This window comes from Scatophagus argus, chromosome 21 (assembly GCF_020382885.2).
Source record: "Scatophagus argus isolate fScaArg1 chromosome 21, fScaArg1.pri, whole genome shotgun sequence".
NCBI lineage: Eukaryota > Metazoa > Chordata > Actinopteri > Scatophagidae > Scatophagus > Scatophagus argus.
Window position 1 is genome coordinate 1222810 of NC_058513.1, and position 21110 is coordinate 1243919.

At 40.7% G+C, this 21110-nt stretch overlaps 1 protein-coding gene across 1 annotated transcript in view; it reads left to right on the forward strand.

Annotated features, from left to right (window-relative positions):
- The first annotated feature begins 254 nt into the window (after window positions 1–254).
- The window catches only part of mtr (5-methyltetrahydrofolate-homocysteine methyltransferase), a 32516-nt gene continuing 11660 nt past the window's right edge, over window positions 255–21110 (forward strand). The window contains exons 1-23 of the mRNA XM_046376531.1: window positions 255–475; window positions 1493–1704; window positions 1982–2071; window positions 3477–3546; window positions 3665–3757; window positions 4843–4949; window positions 5400–5459; window positions 5765–5859; window positions 5971–6071; window positions 6731–6792; window positions 8789–8856; window positions 8979–9058; window positions 10087–10199; window positions 10343–10483; window positions 11882–12067; window positions 12693–12872; window positions 13657–13773; window positions 14907–15047; window positions 15138–15227; window positions 16739–16891; window positions 18110–18217; window positions 19625–19725; window positions 20782–20849. Coding sequence (XP_046232487.1) covers window positions 433–475; window positions 1493–1704; window positions 1982–2071; window positions 3477–3546; window positions 3665–3757; window positions 4843–4949; window positions 5400–5459; window positions 5765–5859; window positions 5971–6071; window positions 6731–6792; window positions 8789–8856; window positions 8979–9058; window positions 10087–10199; window positions 10343–10483; window positions 11882–12067; window positions 12693–12872; window positions 13657–13773; window positions 14907–15047; window positions 15138–15227; window positions 16739–16891; window positions 18110–18217; window positions 19625–19725; window positions 20782–20849 — 2479 coding nt within the window. The 5' untranslated portion in view covers window positions 255–432. The remainder of the gene's footprint in view (window positions 476–1492; window positions 1705–1981; window positions 2072–3476; window positions 3547–3664; window positions 3758–4842; window positions 4950–5399; window positions 5460–5764; window positions 5860–5970; window positions 6072–6730; window positions 6793–8788; window positions 8857–8978; window positions 9059–10086; window positions 10200–10342; window positions 10484–11881; window positions 12068–12692; window positions 12873–13656; window positions 13774–14906; window positions 15048–15137; window positions 15228–16738; window positions 16892–18109; window positions 18218–19624; window positions 19726–20781; window positions 20850–21110) is intronic.

The following is a 21110-nucleotide window of genomic DNA, read 5'->3' on the forward strand; positions in this document are numbered from 1 at the left end:
AGTTTTGTTTGTGTGTGGAAACTGCGACCAAATGAAATACCTTTGTGATATTTCAAAATATGATGCCCAAGATGTTACTAAAATATTGATTTTATAAAATAGATGCAACTTATTGTCAAAATAAGTTTGGAAAATGGGGGGGGGCATCATTCCCTTTGTAGAAATGACCAAGTGCAAGTGCTTTAGTGTGAATGTTCGACTCGAATGACTATCTTGCGTATAAGCTTGTGCTTTTATTGCGAAGGACTCAGGCCGGAAGTGCAGATGTTGTAGCTGTCAGAGAACAAAGTGGTGACACTGTTGTAGAGTCAGAGCAGGGTATGCGATACTGCGGGAGCTCAGTTAAATCCACTTGGTTGTAAAAGTTTGGGCTGCAAGATTAGCCGCTTCTCACGGGTCGCAGAGCTGTTTTCAAGACTGTCTATTCACAAGATGGCTCCGACTAACGTCATTCATCATAAATCCCCTGGAGCGGGTAAATATGCTTAGCTTTTCCCAGCGTTAACAGCTAGCTTTTAGCCTTAAGAGCTACCTCTGTGTTCGTGCTCGGTGAACTTAATGCTGTCTAGTTGTCCACCTGTAACACCACGTGTTTATATGTGCGACAAGTTATACCAGCGAAGTGTTACATGTACCCGGAGATGTCAGCTTACAGCGCGCAGAGTTCGCTCTAACATAAACTAGTAGTATACAATATTTATATTGAATTAAACTTGTACCAGAGATGTTGGTCTGACCAGCGTGACCCGCGGTTCAGGTCTGGGTTTATTGGATAGTTAAATAGTAACTTTGTTAAGTCTGCTTCAGTTGAGAGACTCGCTGTGTGGTATGGCACAGTATTTGAGCTCGGCCTAAGTCTGAAATGCTGTGTATCTCACAGCCACTGAACCTCTTTATAAAATCAGCAAATGGGCACTGTGCGGGTTAACATCTTAATTCATAAATGGATTACTGATTAAGTCAGTCAGACGAAATCACACAGGACAGAACGGTTGCAACTGTACGAGATTTTTGGTCCCATAGTCAGTATTTTTCCGACTGTTCCGACTACTGAAAATATAAAATTAATTCTAAAAAGCGCTTCTTGGACTCTGGTGTACCATCCTGTCTGCAGTCGCCAGTCTATGGTCTTACTTTACATCCCGCCCACAACAACATCTGATTGGTTACACGTCATGAGTACTCGCCTGTCAACATTCCTTTAGCTAAATCTGCAAATTAAAAAGTTCAAGTACCCCCAAATTATACTTAATTACGTTCCATTATTAGATATCCTCAATTGTCATATCCTCAAATAAACTGAACTGAGCTAAATGATGTAGAAGTTATTTTTGATGTCATTTGATTCCAGTCAGAGTCAACTGTTGTCATAAATTATGCAGCTTCACCGAAGAAAAAAAAAAATAAATAAGACCAAAAGAAGTGGTGATTTTTGTTGTTATCACTTAGTTATTTTCAGCTCATGTATAAGTACCATTCATTTTCTTTCCAGGGTGCAGTTGTCCATTAGAGTCTGAGCTGCGATCAGTTCTGCAGCAAAGGATTATGGTCCTGGACGGTGGTATGGGAACCATGATCCAACAGCAAAAGCTTGAGGAGGAAGATTTCAGGGGGAATGAATTTAAAGACCACCCTCTTCCTCTGAAGGGCAACAACGACCTTCTGAGTATCACACAACCAGATGTCATTTACAAAATACACAAGGTACTTCATCCAGGGAGGTGTTTTCACCCAAATCCCTTTGGCTCACTTACTCTTACAGATATTAGTTTTAAGATATTCACCTCTGAGATGTCACCAAACCAGTCCAAACAAAGTGAATGGAATTTTGTTTGGGTTTCTCGGCGTGGTGCAGATTGACTCAAAGTCAGCACGTCTTTTCATGAACAATATGCTGATGATCCACAGATGCCACTGGTTACTGGTGGCGACTGAGCGCTGATAGTTTCTAACCTTTGCTCTCTCTCCTGTGTGTTTAAAGGAGTACCTCCTGGCTGGAGCTGACATCATAGAGACCAACACATTCAGCAGCACTTCTACCGCCCAGGCAGACTATGGACTGGAGCACTTGGTATGATGACTGACCCTGCTAGACTATTGTGGACCTCTTCATGCACTTTTATATTAGTGGAAACAAAAATCAAGTGCACAGACTGATTGGTATTAACTAACAAGCACTGATGGCAGTGGACTGACCCCCATATTTACACGCAGCTGTACAGTCTTCATGTAGTGTACTATGACCTTGTCCTTATCTCCACCTTAAACTACAACATCCTCCCTGTACTCAACAGGCATGGCTGGTACGCAGACCCTCTTGTTATAATAAATGTCATTCTTTTACGAATAAACAGACTAGACTGTTTTACAATTGCTTTGACTCCATTTTTCCAAAGTAATGTCTATTTGCAAAACTCTTATGTTGTATGTTAATTCTTAACATACAAAATCAAACATCTTTATCAAAATAATAGATCATACAGTAATGTATTACCTAATGTCACAATGTCACAACCTGATATGCTGTATATTTTAGCACTGAATTTTCATCATTGTTAAAATTGTTTCAATTCAATTTAATTTCAGTTCAGTTTATTTATGTAGCGCCAATTCACAACAAAAGTTATCTCATGACACTTTCCAATTAGAGCAGGTCTAGACCAAACTCTTTAATTAAATTGTAGTACAAAGAGCCTAACAGAGGCGAGTAAAAACTGCCTTTCTTTCCTTCGTTTTCAAGTTCACATTTTTGTTTTAGGTGTATATTCTATAATGTTCAAGAAAACACATTATTTTTCTCATACTGTTTATTGCTGCAGCACCATATTGACACTCTGTGTGACATGCGTCGATTTAGCTGAGTCCTCCTCAAGGCCGCCCCCCTGCTGGGGTTTCACTGGCCCTTCTTTGCAAGCACCACTGGGCATGACTGGAGCTCTGACTGCTAGTCTCACTCACTGAACTGAAAAGCAGCTGAGCTTTGAGTTGCTAACTAGTGGACTAAGAATAATTGTTTGTCAAGGATAAGCCAGTGGGCTGAGGAAAAAGAGCTGACTGGCTAATGGTAGTGATAGTGTTATATGTCACTGCAAGATTCTACCCGGGGTTGTCAAAACAACTCAAAAATACTGGGATAAATCTGTCAAATGTCAAATATTTGTGTAAAGAGGAAGTAGTAATTTACGTTATTAGTAAATAGAAATTGTAATTATCAGTTGAATATTTTATTGCACTATATTCTCATCCTTATTTTCTCACATTAGGCCAGGTGTAACAGCCTTCACAAGCTCTCTTCACAGTATTGCTGCATTTATACTATGTGTTTTAATGTGATGTGGCATTTTGAATACAATTCCCCAGTGACAACATAAGGCTGTTTCCAGGTCAAAATAATAATTAGTGACAGCATTTTGTAGTTTGTCACAACCCATTTGTCGTCTTTAAAATGTAGTTGTGTGTTGTTGTGTCTTGTATAGGCTTATCGCCTCAACAGGGTGTCGGCGGAGCTGGCGAGGAAGGCAGCCGACGACGTCGCCACGCAGACTGGTTAGCTGATTGTTTTTTGTTTTTTTTTAGCAGCATCTCACTATCAAGTAGATGAATGTCCAATCCCCCAACTCTGTGTGTAAGTGTGTAATATCAACTGTAATCTGTGTGTTATCAGGTTGTAAACGCTACGTGGCTGGTGCGTTGGGTCCTACCAATAAAACCTTGTCTGTGTCCCCGTCTGTGGAGAGACCGGATTTCAGGAACATCAGTAAGATTTTTTTTTTTTTTTTTGTCTTTGTGTGTTTTTGGACAAGTGACTGAGTCAGGGGGGCCAGGGTTCTTGGAACATGCGAGGGATTATAGATACAAGTCGTTTCCAGGGCCATGGACTTTCTTGATGGAATGAGAGAAAAACACAATTAATAGATCAGCTGTAATAACTTTAACTTTTAACCTCCAAGCACAGCATTACCTAATTCCAAGTGCCCGTACTGCTATTATTGACTCAGAAGTGAACAGCACTGGGGCAGTCGTGGATCAGCGGTTAGGGTGTCGGACCCGTAACCGGTGGATCGCTGGTTCGATTCCCCGTCCCGGTGTCCATGGCTGAGGTACCCTTGAGCAAGGTACCTAACCCCCACTGCTCCCCGGGCGCTGCACGCGGTCGCCCACTGCCCCGGGTTTGCTGTGTGTGTGTGCACGTCACTTGGGTGGGTTAAATGCAGAGCACGAATTTCATTGGAGTGAGTTCCCTCCAATGACAAAATATGTCACTTTCATCACTTTCATCACCCAATCCTGGTTTTGCACGCAGCTTGCAAGCTATCTGTGATTTAATGCAATATGCGATTTTATTTTCGCTACATAACATAAAAGCCACATAAAAGTTATCTTGCACATTTTATATTACTTTATAAACTATATTACTATATATAACTTTCTTTCTGATCAAGACATATATCTATGATGCCTTCAGAAAAGACATCTCTCTGTCAGACCCTGTGTGTCAGTCAGCCTGGAGACCACACATGGATTCATGATTAAAAGTAATCATTAGCTAGCTGTTTGGGTTGCGTTCGTAAATTCATTCAAAAACATCTGTATCAGATTAAAGTATTCTTTTAAACATCAGCATTAGCCCAGAGTTTCACAGTTGGTGTATCCCTAGTGTCTAACGCTAGAAGACATATCCCTAATGAGATTTATTCTGCACATTTTTCTTGCATAATGTTGTTGATTTTTTTGATCTGGCATATTGAATGACAAAAATATGAGTAACACATAGCAATGCAATGTATCGTAATATGATTCGATTCACTGAAATCTGTTTGTGTATATGTGTGTTTTCCCCAGCATTTGATGCGCTTGTAGAAGCTTACTCAGAGCAGATCAGAGGTTTATTAGATGGAGGCGCAGACATCCTTCTGGTTGAAACCATCTTTGACACTGCCAATGCTAAGGTAGCTTTCACCTGATTAATGCCTGGTTTAAACATGTCAGTTAATTTGATTCATTTTGTTTGGTTTTGTATGAGACTGGTAACTACAGAAAAGCTTTAGCTGACGAAAAGGGGTTTCAAGTTTTCAGGCTGATGAGTAGGAAATGTGATCTTCATTTTATTGATTTTCAACACCTACAATTTAATACATGTAGAGATGTGATTTAGATAAATTAACCACACCAAATGATGAATTTTGGTAAGTCAAAAGCTGAGATAGCGATAGCTTAGCGACGGCTGCTGGATAGCTTTGTTGAGAATTCTCTTAATGAACGCCAGCCGACCAATTAGAAAACAGCATTTCCTGTCGACATGTTATGAAACAAACTTGAAATATCTGTTGTAAGATTGTGTAACCTGATGTTGCATGCCCGGGATTGATGTCTGTTCCTGTGTATGTTTCACTCTGCAGGCCGCCTTATTTGCCATTGACCAGCTGTTTGAAAAGAGCTACGAAAGAAAACCTGTATTTGTACGTCCCTGATATTTTGTTCCCTTTCGTAATCTGGTGTTTTATGCAGGGATGGAGTGATTGTTGTCTTGGTTTGCACATGAGCATATGCAGTTAATGTAAAGATCCCTGTGTGTGTTGTGTGTGCCTTTTTTTATACTCAAATTATATTTCACTCAGTTTAGATTTATCAACAAATGACTACATGAAAATATCTACATCATCGACTTGGAAGCTGGCTTAACTGAGGATGAATTTGCTCTATAGGGTAAAGCTAACATGTATTTCAGTGCTCTTTTTACCTTCTTGTTGCACTCATCGTATAGATCTCAGGGACTATTGTTGACCGGAGTGGGCGAACTCTGTCCGGGCAGACAGGAGAAGCCTTTGTAGTGAGTGTATCCCATGCTAAACCTTTATGGTGAGTTACTGTACATCACACATAACTGCATTAGCTATGAGAAAACAGTTTCCTAATACTAGATTTCTGATTGCGTTCCCTTACTCCCACTACTCCCTCTGTATGTTGCAGTATTGGTCTGAACTGTGCCTTGGGAGCCACAGAGATGAGGCCGTTCATTGAGGCCATAGGAAAAAGCACCACAGCTTTTATTATCTGTTATCCCAATGCAGGTACCACACACTCATTCTGAACAACTACATACAGTTTCTGGTAGCAGGCTTGAATTTTGTGGTTGATATTTTCCTACAAAGCACTCATGTCTTTAAATCCATGAGTGTACTTCTTTTGGACGTCATTCAGTGGTTTGGTTTATTTAGGTTTAATACGGGTTCCACGTCATTAAGTGAACACAAAGTGGAAACATACAGTAAGTAGATGGAATAACAAACCATAAAAGCCTTCATAAGAAATTATTTTTACTATTCCATTTAAAAATGCTTCCCTTGGCCAAACTAAGGAAAATTTAATTTAAATCTACGCTGCTGGACTTTTACATATAATTGAACATCAGTTACATTCAAGTCCTTGCCAAATGAGGTCATACAATGCTTATTAAGTACCAGATAAATCTCTCTGTATTTTACTGTCTAATGGAGCTTTTATATCTGGAGTTAGTGGTGACTTTCCTACAATGGTACAGGGGTAGCACATGCATCTTATGTCATCCAGCAGCAATTGTTTTCCAGCTTGAACTGTGCTTGAATTGATTTTTTTTTGTTCATGTCAGCCTGTAGCACATACCGACCTGTGGCCTAATTTATGTTGCATCATGTTGATGATGTAATAGTGTTGTGATTTTTTCTGTCCGTATCTTATTTTTTTCTGTTAGGTCTTCCCAACACATTTGGAGGGTATGACGAAACTCCACAAGTAACAGCCTCCAATTTAAAGGTTCTGTTCTGTTCTACTCTACTATGTATTTTTAGGACTAATGTTTAGATGTTAAAATATACATCATGAAGACCATGATGGCCATGGTGAGAATCAGTTGATTTTGAAGAGAGCATTTGGCACAGAGGAAGCTCTCTATTGCAAAATCAAGGTCAAGGAGTTTTTTGTCATTACACATTACAAAAAAAAACCAAAACAAAAAAACCAAGCATGTGCATGTGTCTTTATTGTCCAGGTGGGTAAGGGCCAGATGTAGGGAGGTGGCAATGGCATCGTCTGTGGAGCGGTTGGGACGATATCTGACCTACAGGGGTTCCAGTGAGGGTGGCAGCAGGGTACTGATGTGCCTCATGACAAGCCTCTCGAAGCACTTCATGATGATTAGATTAGATTAGCTTCAACTATATCATATATTGTTTACAATATGTATGTTATGGAAGCTTAATCCTCAATGGCTGGTAGTGGAGTGCCAGTTATGCATTGGGCGGTTTTCACCACCCGCTGCAGTGCCTCGAGGTCAGAGCAGTTCCCATACCATACTGTGATACAGTCAGGTCAGGATGCTCTCTATCGCACAGTGGTAGAAATGTACCAGGGTGGCTGAAGACAGGTGGTTCTTCTTCAGTGTCCTCAGGAAGAAGAGGTGCTGGTGAGCTTTCTTGACCAGGCTAGATTTGTTGATAGTCCAGGACAGGTCCTCCTAGAGCTGGAGACACGTTCATCAGCCATCCTGTTGATGTGGATGGGGTCATGTGTGCCTCCTTTCTCTCTCCTGAAGTCCACGATGAGCTCCTTAGTCTTGCTGGTGTTACGGAGTGAGTTATTGTCAGCGCACCATGCTGCCAGGTGCTGTACCTCATCCCTGTAGGCGGTCTCATCGTTGTCACTGGTGAGACTGATCACTGATCTCCATGGTAGTGCTTTCCAAGCAGGTGGGAACGACTGTACTGCTCAGGGAGAGTTTGAAGATGTCAGTGCAAACATCTGCTAGCTGGTTTGCACATCCCCTGAGCGTTCTGCCAGGAATGTTGTTTGGTCCAACAGCTTTCTGGGAGTTAACCCTGCATAGAGTTCTACTCACATCAGCTGTGGAAAGGCAGAGCAGCTGGTCACAGGGAGGAGGGGTGTTCTTCCACGTTGTTCTGTGACTAGAAGTTCCATGCATAAAGGTGATTCAGCGCATCCAGAAGGGTGGCATCACTGTCACAGGCAGGTGGAGTCGTCCTGTAGTCAGTGACGGCCTCGATACCCTACCACATGCACTGTGACTGAACGTCACTGGCCCTCTGGAAGTGGCTGTGGATTCTTTGGTCCTACGTGTGCTTTGCCACCATCTCTGAAGGTTGGGTCTTTAATAGCGCACACACCTCTGCAGTCATCCCATTGGGGCGTGTGGTGATGAACTTGGAAACATTCATGTCATCAATACATTTGGTGACGTAGCTGCTCAATGACGTGTATGTGTATACCTCCTGGTCAATAGAGGCGCCATTTGGTTGCAGCCTCCCTGAACATTTGCCAGTCAGTGTGCTCAAAACAGTGGTGAAGAGCAGAGATGCCTCCTGCTGGCCAGGTTTTCACCTGCTTCAGAACCGGTTTGCCACGTTTGATAAGCAGCCTGTATGCTGGAATTAGCATGACAGAGATGTGGTCTGGGTGTCTGCGGTGGGGACGGGACTCCATGCAGGGATGTCGAGGTTGAGTGTGTTTGTCCCTTGCGTCGCAAAGTCCACATTCCAGAGAAATTTAGGGAGAACTTATAAGAGAATTTATTTTAATATATAGCATCTGTGTTTTTAGCAAATATTTCACCATTTTTACAACATAGACAGCCGGGGAATTATACTCTCTCCCTTTATTTCCTCTTATTTTCGACTGTAAAAGATTTGCAGTAAAAGCAAAATGCTACAAAAACAGCCAAACCAAAAGAAATACTTTAATTTATTAAAGAAAATACCCTGCTAAAACTCAGCTTTGTTTGAACTTTTGTCTGCAGGAGTTTGCTACGGATGGACTAGTGAATATTGTGGGAGGCTGTTGTGGGACCACTCCAGAACACATCAGGTTACCGTCATCTTTATCACATGGATATGTTTGTCTTAAACTTCTTAATGAAAATCTTAAAATCTTAAATTGTGAAAATTTAAATATATTTTGTTCCGACCCTACTTCCTCCTCTCACATAGAGCCATATCTGAAGCAGTCAGAGTCTGCCAGCCAAGAGTTCCTGCTACGGATATTTATCAAGACTATATGCTGCTCTCAGGTATCAAAACCATTGTAAGATGTATGTGCAAACCTTTTTTTCAGTGAGGCTTTCATGTCTGAAGTAGTCAAAATCCTGGATGTACTGGTCCAGTATGAAAGGGGCATCCTCAAAATATTACTGCATAGACTGAGGAACACTGCAGAAAACAGTTTGTCTCCACTTCTGCAAATGCTAGTTAAGACTAGAACTGGGTATCATTTAAAAGAAATTAGCTTACTATTGTGCCTAAAGTGATACTAACACTTAGCAGCGTACTTAATTTGATGTCTCGGCAGGCTGAACAACCAATTCCTTCAAATACACTGCTCTTGAGTGCACCACACTCAACCTCATGTTGCATTAACATTTCATTAGGTACAAGATGGTCCCAGGTCACTGTCTAAAAATGTTAAATTAGTCCTTTGTTTGACTTTGTGCTTTGTTTTGATGGTCAAGTAAAGAGCGTGGCCCAGTCTTGCCAGTCTTGCTTCATGCATTTTAAAAAGATCTGTCATATTGCAGTCAAGATTTATGTAGAGTGGTCAATGCCCTTGCCTTGACTACTGCAACACTCTTTGCCGTGGACTCTTTCTAGGATTTTATTGCTAACTTTTAAAGCTTTTCATAGACTTGGACCTAGCTACCTCAGTGAGCTTTTAACCCCATATGTGCCTGGTCGCCGCCTCAGGTCCTTGGACAGTTTTAGTTGTGCCTGTTAATGCCCCTAGACTTTGGAATATACTGCCCCAGGACCCCAGGTTAGATAGCTCAGTAACCAATTTTAAATGTCTTTTAGAACTTGTTTTTATAAAAAGGCTTTTTGAACTCTTAATCTTTTAAGCTGGTCTTCTGTGAATGTATTTAGATTTTTTTTTTTTTTAACTCAAACTTTATCTTGTCTGTTTTGTACTGAATTTGGTTGTGGTATTTTCTACTTGCACTATATTTTAATTCAGTGTCAAGTTTAGAACAAAATTCAAAATCTTTTAGAGGCTATCCATCATTGTTCAAAATGTAACATATTAATGTGTCTTTCTTGTGTCCAGGTTTAGAGCCGTTCAGGATCGGCCCATACACCAACTTTGTTAACATTGGCGAGCGCTGTAACGTAGCTGGGTCACGCAAGTTCGCCAAGCTGATCATGGCAGGAAACTATGAGGTGAGAGAAATAAGGAAATTTGGAATTTAAATTGGAATTTACTAAAAATACTGTAATACTACAATAATTACTACAAATACTACAATATATTTTTTATTTTCAGAAAATATATAACTGTTAATTTGTTCTTCTCTGTTGTTCAGGAGGCTCTAAGCATTGCAAAAGCCCAGGTAGAGATGGGGGCCCAAATCCTGGATGTAAACATGGATGAAGGGATGCTGGATGGACCAACAGCTATGGCCCGATTCTGTAACTTTGTTGCTTCTGAGCCAGACATCGCACGGGTAGGAGATTTAAAAGCAGTGATAATAAACACACATACATGTTGTTTTCAGAAATCTTAAATAAAGCAAAAAGGGTTGTGAGGACATGTTAACCCTTTTCAGTGTCCATGGGGCGATGTTCTGGTCGTCATGGGCTGTAGTCTCCAGTCGAAGGGGAGTGTCTAGAAAAGTTCTGTTGCATTCATTGTAGCCAGGTGCCTTCTCAGCAGAAACGTTGACCCTCTGCAGTCTGTCCTTGTTCCTGGCGATGGAGGAGGTGAGGATGGACAACGATGGCTGTGTTAAAGTGCACCATCGCTGTCTTCAGCTGCTGCAGGAAGTGCATCCTCTGCTTAGCTTATTTTGGTGAGAGGGCTGATGTTCAGCTCCCACTTGAAGTCTTGGGTGAGGATGTGTCTAGGAAGCAGAAGGAGTCCACAGTGTTGACTGGAGAGTCACTTGTGACAGGGATCATATCTCCAGTAAAGAGTCAGGTCTGGCTGCTTTGCAGGAGTGCTGCCTCTTGATAATACAGTGAGTGTGCCTCTCCAGGAGTTAGCACTGTGGTAGAGGAGGAGAGGACCTCTGAGAGTGACAGGTGTATAGAGGCCCAGGCCCTTGCTGAGGTGGAGCGAGGTGGAACTGGGGGACCGAACCCGGTCGATGGAGTCACAGGGATGGTATTGAGCCCATATGTGAATCAGAAAAGGACACTGGAGAATTCACAGCAGAGTGAGTGGGCGTGTTGATGATGTCTGATGTGTGACAGTTCACTGTCTAACTGCTTTGTACTCTTTTCTGCTTTGCTGTATATTGCAGTTGGTTCTTTTGTTAAATTGCAGGTACATCCAAGTTAAGATGCCCTGACTTTTGCAAATGACATTACTGATCTGTTTTGTTTTGTTATAGCAGTATTATGGGTTAGTTTGACTGCTTTTTTTGTCTGCTCAGTAAAAGGCTCTGAATGCTTCTTTATAAAATGAGGTTTTTCAATGGCCGATGCAAATTTTTAGAGAACCAAATGCCCAGTCACCGATATAGACATTCTTATAATCTAATATTGCATTTTTGTTTGTTTTGTTTTTTTCTTTGCATCTGATAAAATACAACAGTTTAACAAATGAAACACAGAAATGATGAAGTAAGTGCAGTTTCAAGGAAGCTGCTAGTATGGCTGTAAAGTCATAGTCAAATGATGAGTGCTTCACTTTGTATTAGGGGTGTGTGTGTGTGTGGTGGTGCTCCAAATTTCCAGTTTTTTTTTTCCTTGATAAAGTTTTATGTTCCCACTTGTGCGTGACTTGTTTACATTAACCATCACCTTCAGTTTTGTACTTTTTGTTGTAAATGCCTAATTGAGCATATGAACGTGTGTGGTAAATCAGAAAAAGGCGCTGAGCCTCTCTCTCATCTTCCCAGGTTCCTCTGTGTATCGACTCCTCTAACTTCTCGGTGATTGAGGCTGGGTTGAAATGCTGCCAGGGGAAATGTATCGTTAACAGTATCAGTCTGAAGGAAGGAGAGGATGAGTTCCTGCTCAGAGCTGCCACTGTGAAGCGCTATGGAGCTGCAGTGGTGGTCATGGCCTTCGATGAGGAGGGACAGGTGAGGAGGCGAACACGCACACATACACATTAGAGATGTGCGTGATTAATCAACTATTGATCACAACAGTTCCCCTCTCCTCTCCTTGCTGCCTGGACGTTAAACCAAGATGGTGAAAAGCGGGAAAAATGTGACATGTTGTAGAATCAGCATGATATTTGCAGTATTTTGAAAGTAAAGCTGCGTGTAGGCTATGTCAGAATAAACTGGCAGGTAACCATTCAAATGCAGAAATGTGTAACCACAGTTAGCACTGACATGATCCTGGAGTGAAGGCTACTTGTGCAGTTTGCAATGTTAATCATTGCTGGCACCAAAGTGTCACACATTTCAGCACCGTTTCAGATACGATCTGCTTATGGAGTAATGCGATTAACAGTCCCAAATGACCTTATACTTATATTATATTGTAAAGTGTAATAGTATAAAATGTGCCTGATTGTTGAGTGTTTTCATACTTTTAGATTAGTTGACTACTGCAAGTTAACTTTCATTTAACTGCTAACTTCCATTTAAATATCATGGAAATTAGTTGTTCAGATCACACACACACACACACACACACACACACACACACACACACACAAAAGCACACTCATACTGACGAGTCTGCTGTGCTCTCAAGGCCACAGATACCGACCGTAAAGTGGAGATCTGCACACGGGCCTACAAGCTGCTGGTCAGCAAAGTGGGGTTTGACCCCAACGACATCATTTTTGACCCCAACATTCTCACCATTGGTACGGGCATGGAGGAACACAATGACTACGCCATCCACTTCATTAGAGCCACCAGGCTAATCAAGGTAATGTTCCTGTCAGTCCCAAGAGGAATTAAGCCACTGTTGCTATTCGTTCTTCACTGTTCACAAAGTCAAAGTCAATCTAAAATGTCTAAAGGGCTTTCCCAGGATACTCCATTATAACAACCGTTAATAATAATAATCGTTTGATTTGTTCATGTCGGTTGGAGATCTACTCAGTGTGGGAGGAGGCAACCACTCCCTTCAGGGGGAAAAAAAAGTGACTTAAGGTTGTTCAACTTCTGGCAGGCTTTATTGACGAAATTCTGGGTTAAGGGCATCAAAGAGTGCAATTAAAAGAATAAATGTGAAAATATAAAGAGGAATATAAAGTTAACATGTTATTTGTTCCTCTTTATATTTCCACATTTATTTTCTTTTTCCAGATTTATTTGTGGCTCCATACCGGATGCCAGTGATAGCAGCAATGAACTCGTGTACAGCAGCAAAATAAAACTTTTAAACATGGTTTGAATTACGGAGGCGCTAAGGCTACCCTGAGAAGTTTATGAGCTCCCCGGAAAGCATTGCTGCAAACAATTAGAGACGGAGTTCATGTTTTTAATGAAGGGTTACTTGTTTTTCTGCAAGTCAACATTAAAGAACATTGTTTGGAACAGTGTAGATATAATAAGTCTTACCACTCCTGTGGGTGGAGGAGAAAGAGAAAAGAGAAAGAAGCTCCACTTGCCCCAGCAGGATCTGCAGCCTGGTAGCAGTCTTGTCTCTGTCCTTTATTCCAGTCCTGGGGGGTGTTGATAACACATATTTGTGTGTGTGTGTGTAGGAGACACTACCAGGAGCCAGGGTGAGCGGAGGTCTGTCCAACCTGTCATTCTCCTTCAGAGGGATGGAGGTCATCAGAGAAGCTATGCATGGAGCGTTTCTCTACCATGCTATCAAGGTAAACACAGCTGTCCCTCAGCAGACGTTACTGTCTTAATGTGTGTGGGTTTTATTGCAGATAATCAGGACGCTCGTTTCCAGAAAGAGTTTTCAAAACTAATCTTCTATGCTTTGAATACCACACATGATACGTCACCTCTGTTTATAAAACCACGCCTTACTTATGATGGTTAAATGTGAAAATGTTTTCTGAATTGGGTGAAATGGGCTCTTAAATGAGAGTTCAGTTTAGGCTCTAACCCTGGAAGCCCATTTAGCAACTCAGTTTTTGGTCTGACTCTTTGTCTGTCTTTCTGTATTGTGGGTTTTGTCTCTTTTGGTAAATGAATTACACTCAGAATATGTGTGCTGGGAAGTGGAGAGAGAGAACAGTAACAAGGCAACCAGAAGAACTAAATAAAGTTTCACAAAGCCTAACATCTCCACTGGATTTATTATCACTTATTTGTTATTATCATCTGAGTGTTATTAACGTGATGTCAGTATTTTGTTTTTTAATATTGCTGTTATCATCATACAGGTATACAGATTTTAAGCTGGGAGCTTAACGAGTAACTAAACCCGAGAGTCGTGACTTAACTTCTGCTAACCATGAAATTCCAAAAAGTGTCTAGAGTCAAAGTATCAACCTGGGCAGGGTGGGCGACAGCGGTGCTAAAGCAAATAAGTCTCACGAGAGAGGGGTATGGGTTGGCTGGTGACGTAGGCTGAAGCCACTCACAAAATCCAGTTGCAGTAGCAGAGTTTCAACCTTTAAAAGGAAGCCACTTTGAATATTTATGACACAAAACGTGAAATACTTTGTAGGAAAATATCAAGATTTGGACCTAAATCGACCAGTAACATTACTTAATATCTATTTAAATTGATTTTTAGCAGAACAAGTGGTTTAGTTAAATAAAATGTCACACTTTAATCTCACACTATTTTGCCAAATAGAAAAAGAAGACACTTGATCAGAATTTGAGTAATTAATGTGTACCATTAAACCACTCAAGAATGTGGATATGGGGAGGTTAAACTTCTTTATTTCCTGAGATCCCTGGTAAAATGCCAGTCCAGTGAGAAGAGGACATAAGGCTTTGTGCTTCCAGCATACCCACATGCAATCTGTCCTCTGTCCTGTCATAGGATGGGATGGATATGGGGATAGTGAATGCTGGGAACCTGCCGGTCTATGATGACATAGATAAACAGCTGCTTTTACTGTGTGAAAACCTCATCTGGAACAGAGACCCTGATGCTACTGAGAAACTACTGGCCTATGCACAGGTATGCACGTACACACACACACACACACACACACACCTACAGCCAGACAAGTAATGTATGACATATTGACATTACTGCTGTGTTTCCCAGAACAATGTGAAAGGAGGGAAGAAGGTGATTCAGACAGATGAGTGGAGACAAGGAAGTGTGGAGGAGAGGCTGGAGTATGCTCTCATTAAGGTAAGTTATCTAGCCTATTGTTGACTAGGCTTCCTCCCAGAGCACATCCATATTCTTGTATTACTGCCATTAAAGCAGCTTTCCGTAAGCTACGCTGATCGAAATGCCATGAGACAGAGAAGCTTATCCACACCAAGTAAAATCTACAGTCAAATGTACAAGATGCATATTTTTGAGAGTATATAACAGTAAAGTTAAGAGGTCAGTTGTCAGATGTCTTCACAGCTTTCTCTTCACTGTCTGCTAGGATGGCCAGATGATGGATTGACATGCCTGCATTGATTTTGTCTTTGCTTGGTACAAGGATCATTTGAATGGGTGACATTTAAATGGTCACTCATTTTAAATGCCATTACATACATCAGACATCAGACATCGCACATCAGACTTGCACCTACAGTTGTAACTAAGCTGCGTTTGTAATTCTTTATATAAAATGGTTTATTTCATTATATTGTTAGACATGGTGATAAGCATTCTCTTAGTGACCACAGCAGCATTGCAGGATTAACTGGTCACCTGTTAACTGGTAGCATCTCAGATGCACTCAGTTGGTCAGTTTATACTTCCAGTTGACAACAGACATGAACAAACATGTAAATAAGTGGAAACTACACTGTAAGTTTGGTTATTGTAACAGCCAGGAGGAGACGGATCAAGAACTGAGACTAACAAGGCTGTTTCCGTCCCACTCCTGACTAGCGGCTGTCTTGTTACCATACAACATACATTATGAAGTGTTTTCACATGTAAATAGTATTTTCTTGTTCATCTGGTTTGAAACATTTCACTTATTTATTTTAACCAAATAAGATTACAAAAACTATTTAACCAGCTCTAAGCAGTTTGAATGTCCCCACTCGTCAGTTGACCTCAGGCAAATTCTTCATTCGTTGTGCTCCCACATTCTTACTTGATAAATCACATAATCACAACATTGATGTGATTTCATGTGATTAATGCCAATCCACAAGCAGGCACCTTACTACACTGCTGTTCTCACTCTGGTCTTGAAAAGTTTGCTTAATCCTGCTGAGCCACGTTTATGTGTGCACCTTGACTTACTTAAAGCATTAATAACCACTCCAGGCCTGTCCTCTAAAATAAAAAAGTACAATAAACAGTGAACAGTGAACAGATCTTAAAGGAACAGTTCAACCAAATCATAATGATCTTCTGACCGTCAAGCCGCTGGAAAGTCGAGTGAAGTCCAAAAAAACACTTTGAGCGTGAACAGGCTACCTGTGATGTGTAATCAATCAGATAGTGTTGTGGGTGGGATATATTCAGTGAGTGGTTTAGAGTTATTATGTTCTATTAGCAGTTGGGGAAAAAAAATGAATTCTGTTAATCATAAAATTCACAGGCCAACAAGATAATCCATCTATCCCTGATTTTTAGCGAGGTTTTGGGTCCCCATCCAAGCAAACATAATTTGCCCTGTTAAGAGTTCACCTGTTGTAAAGTTTCATTTCCTTCCTCCTATAACACTCCGGTGTCGATCCTGTCAGGGAATAGAGAAGTATGTGGTGCAGGATGTGGAAGAGTGTCAGGCTCAGGTTGACCGCTACACTCGACCCCTTCACATCATCGAGGGCCCGCTGATGAACGGCATGAAGGTGGTGGGAGATCTGTTTGGAGCTGGGAAGATGTTCCTGCCACAGGTGGGTTGGCAACTCCTTTTGGATGTTTTTTTTTTTTTTTCACTGCATCTTGACCTGTGTTGTTCAGCATGTGATCACTTCATCAGCCGTTCAGCATTGCCTGGACTGTGATGTTGTTCTTTGTGAAATGTGTTCATTGCTCACACTAAGCCAGGGTTATCATATGTCTGTGATAGCAATGGCTTTATATCATTCAGTAAATGTCTTCATTCAAACATGACAGGACTGAAAGACCAGTGGTGAATTAATAAGCAGTGATTCAAATGGTGCACCAGTGATAAATTTAGAAACTGTTATTAAACCCTCAGTAAATGACCATGGTGAGTAGGAAAGATCCTCACCCTTCTCTTCATAGTGAAAAAACGTTCTCATCCATTGTATTGTTTAATAAAATTTGATGGTGCCGAAGAATAGAGTCATATGAAAGATTTTAAGCTGGAAGTCTCATGTAATTCAAATGCTGAATGGAAATCATTTTGCCGTAATTTAATTATGACATCCATGGCAACTGCATGGAGGAGTGCTGTTCTGATCGTTATTCTGGTTATACAAGGGATTATTTCCCTGCTGCCAAGGGACAGTCGTTTTTAGAGTAAACGTAATTGGGACAATTTGACCCCTTGGAGACATTTTGGAGACGTTTGAGGACTGCAATGACACCACAAAGTAAAATCTCTGTAGCTCCCATGAGCATTGAATTAAATTTTAAGCATGTTCTCTTTTTTGTTATTTAAATATGAGTTATTTCAGATGAGGAGAAAAACATTTGTGAGCCATGCTTGTACTGATGCAGTTCAGGTTGTGTTTTTGCTACATGCTATACAAACTGGACCATGTTAAATTTCAAAAAGAAGTTTCATGCATGCATTGTGGTTTTTCTGTTTTAAGCAATTTTCTTGGGTTTGCCAAATAAAAATAAAACTATAAAAAGTGAATTAAAAGTGTTGGGCAGTGTTGGACTGTCTCGTTGGCTGATTTTGACGACATGATATTCCAGATGTTAACGACATTGCTTTTTGTCTCTCTAACAGGAAACAGACACAGAGTATCATTAAGCTGAAATCCTATACAAATAATCTATATTATATGAGTTAGAAATAGTGTATATGAAACTGCAACTTCAAGGGTGCAGTCACCACCAAGGAAAATATGTATTACTTTTGTGTATTTCAGCATTTTGAAACAGTACTGAAACTTCAAGCCCTTGTGTGTTTACAGGTGATCAAGTCGGCTCGTGTTATGAAGAAGGCTGTGGGCTATCTGATTCCTTTCATGGAGAAGGAGAGGGAGGAGATGATGGCACAGTCACAGTCAACTGAGGACGTGGTCAGTCTCAACTTAAATCTGTATTCATTCAGTTACATTCTAATGCAGTGGTCATTTTGACAAAGGTGTCCCCACAACGCTTTTATTTTGTCCGCTGGAGACTTAACGTGATACAATAGCAGTTTGTCTGTACAGCTGTTATGGAACCATCTCCAAAACAACTTCTATGGAGAAAGGGAAATAATGACTACTTGTTTTAGCAAGCGGGAATGCTTGACACGAGGTGATTTAGTTTAATGATTTTTTTTTTAACATGTAGTCAAAGGTAAATTACTTTGGAGTATTTAGTATTTGGAATTTAAGTATGTAAGCGATAACACAATACTTGAAACCTTTAAGTCTCCAAGTTAAATGGATGTCCCAATTATGTTTGTTTGCCCTCAGTCGAAGTTGTTTCATTAAATATCTGTATGCATAATAGGCAGATCCAATTTATTTTTATTCATTTTTTAGAATCTTACTTAAATCAGATATGATTAAAGTCATTTGAGAAGAGAGTAGAAGAAACAGCACGCAACACAGCTTTGTTTTCATTATTTCCTATAATATAATATAGTGCACACGTGTCGAACTCCCGACACCTCATATTATGTTACCTGGAGTTTGTCAAGAACTTAATTTGAGCAACACAACCCTACATTGTTCATAAACTACATGTCCCAGAATGCAACAAGATCTTGTTAACCACACACTGAAGGCATCTTGCCATATACATGTATGTATATATGTATATGTATAAATGTGTGTGCTTAATGGAGTCAAGCAGCTATTTCTTTTTGTAATGAGTAGTTACAAAAGTTATTGCAAGAATGGATGCAGCAGTGATGCACAGCTTTACTGTATCTGAAGAAATCACCAAAGTATTCTTTAGAGGGTGCTGAAGGCATGTGAATAGTTGCACACTTGAATGTCTGCTTGCCATTGTTTTTGCTAGACCTCTGCTTTCAGATGAGCTATTAATCATTAAGCTATTACTGAATCCAATAATATTAGAAAACTGAGGCAATTATGTAATATGACGACGAGGAGACACATTTATATCAACTCACATTCACAGTCAGCCCTTTGAGGGCAGCCAAAGTGCCTTCGGATGAAACTGAGCTTTACAGTCATTAGCAGTGCTTTAGAACTGTGTGTTTCACCTGCAAAGTGTCACTGGCAACTGAGGCAGAACCACTCGTGGTGTGTGTCCAGGGTTCCAGTGATTTAGCGGAGTACAATGAGGCAATTTTGAGAATAAATTTGTGTGAATTAATTTGCCCAAAACTCAATCCTACAGATCGGTTCAGGACATCTTTGCAAAGTAAGATGAAGTAGTTGCGGTGCAGGGAAGAGAAGCCCTCTAGTCCTCCTCCAACTGTACTGTGCTCCTTTAAATTCCTCTGATATTTTCTTCTCGACCCGCAGGATCCCTACCAGGCCACCATAGTTCTGGCTACAGTGAAGGGAGATGTCCATGATATTGGGAAGAACATTGTAGGTGTGGTGCTGAGTTGCAACAATTTCAGGTAAAACTGGTTTGCCAGTTCATTTGTCCCCACCACACCTTCCCAGTGTATTTCTGTGTGTGTGTGTGTGTGTGTGTGTGTGTGTGTGTGTGTGTGTGTGTATGTGACAAAAACCTGTTTACACAGTCAGATTGTGGAGACTTGCATTTTGTCCCCATAAGTAAGCCAAGTCCCCACAATCTGACTGTGTAAATACATAACGTAAAGCATTTAATACTAGGGTGAGGACTTCCTTTAAGGTTAGGCCAGTGCTTCTCAATTATTTTCTGTTACGCCACCCCCCCCCATCATGTTGTGCACTGCCAGAATTCATGCAGCGAGTCTTAGCTTTCGGGTGAGTTACATTTGTCTCATTATCTTCGTCTCTCTCCGCCTTTCTTCTCATCCCTGTTAAAAATTTCTTCATGTTGTCACTTCATATCGCCTGCTCGGTGCAAAAAAAACGCTACACCATAGAGCTAACACTCCCTGCGCACACTCTGACAATGAGAGCGCCACTGCCAACTACTGTAGTGGATGTGCAATTACACTTTATTCTAGTACGGCAAAAAAAGCATGTTCCCCAGGGTCACACGCGCCCCCCCTGGCATCGCACCCCCACTATTTGAGAAGGACTGGGTTAGGCTGAGGTTAGGGTTAGGTTAAGGTGAGGGTTGGGATTAGGCAAATAATGTTTATTGTTATGGTTAGGTAGTGTTTAAGCCTCCAGGAAATGAATGAGAGTCTACCTTTTGTCTGCAAAAGTGATAGAAAATAACTGTGTGTTAGAGTGTGTGTGAGTGCGTGCTACCTCTTATGTAGGTCTATTACATGCCGTGTGTATGCAATGACATGAGAACGAGCATGTGCATATTGATGGATGGTATGCTAGTAGCATTAGCAGCATGTACTACTCCTCCATAAGTTTTCATTTTAACCTTCCCCAATACAGATGGATTCGCTGATGCACAGTAGAACAATATATAATTGAAATCCATAAAAGGAGGAACTGAATTTAGCTATTGCGTGAGTGTTGTCCGTGGGATTTAAGATTCAGGATATTGTCCTTTCTTTCAGAGTGATCGACCTGGGTGTGATGGTTCCCTGTGATAAGATCCTCAGAGAAGCCATCAGTCAGAAAGCAGGTACACTATACAGTATAAATTGCTTATTGTCAGTATGAGATACTGGCACAACATCTTGTTAAGAATTTAACCGGGCAAAGATGGAAAATTTAGATCAATTTCAATGCTTTTATTCGTGGATAATTCTCCTTAAAAGATGTTAGAAGTGATCATAACAACACAGTAACAGACAGCTCTTTGTAGTAAAGATAGACATCGGAAATGGTAACGTGAACTGTTTATATTATACATATACAATATTACAATACAAATATGCAATAT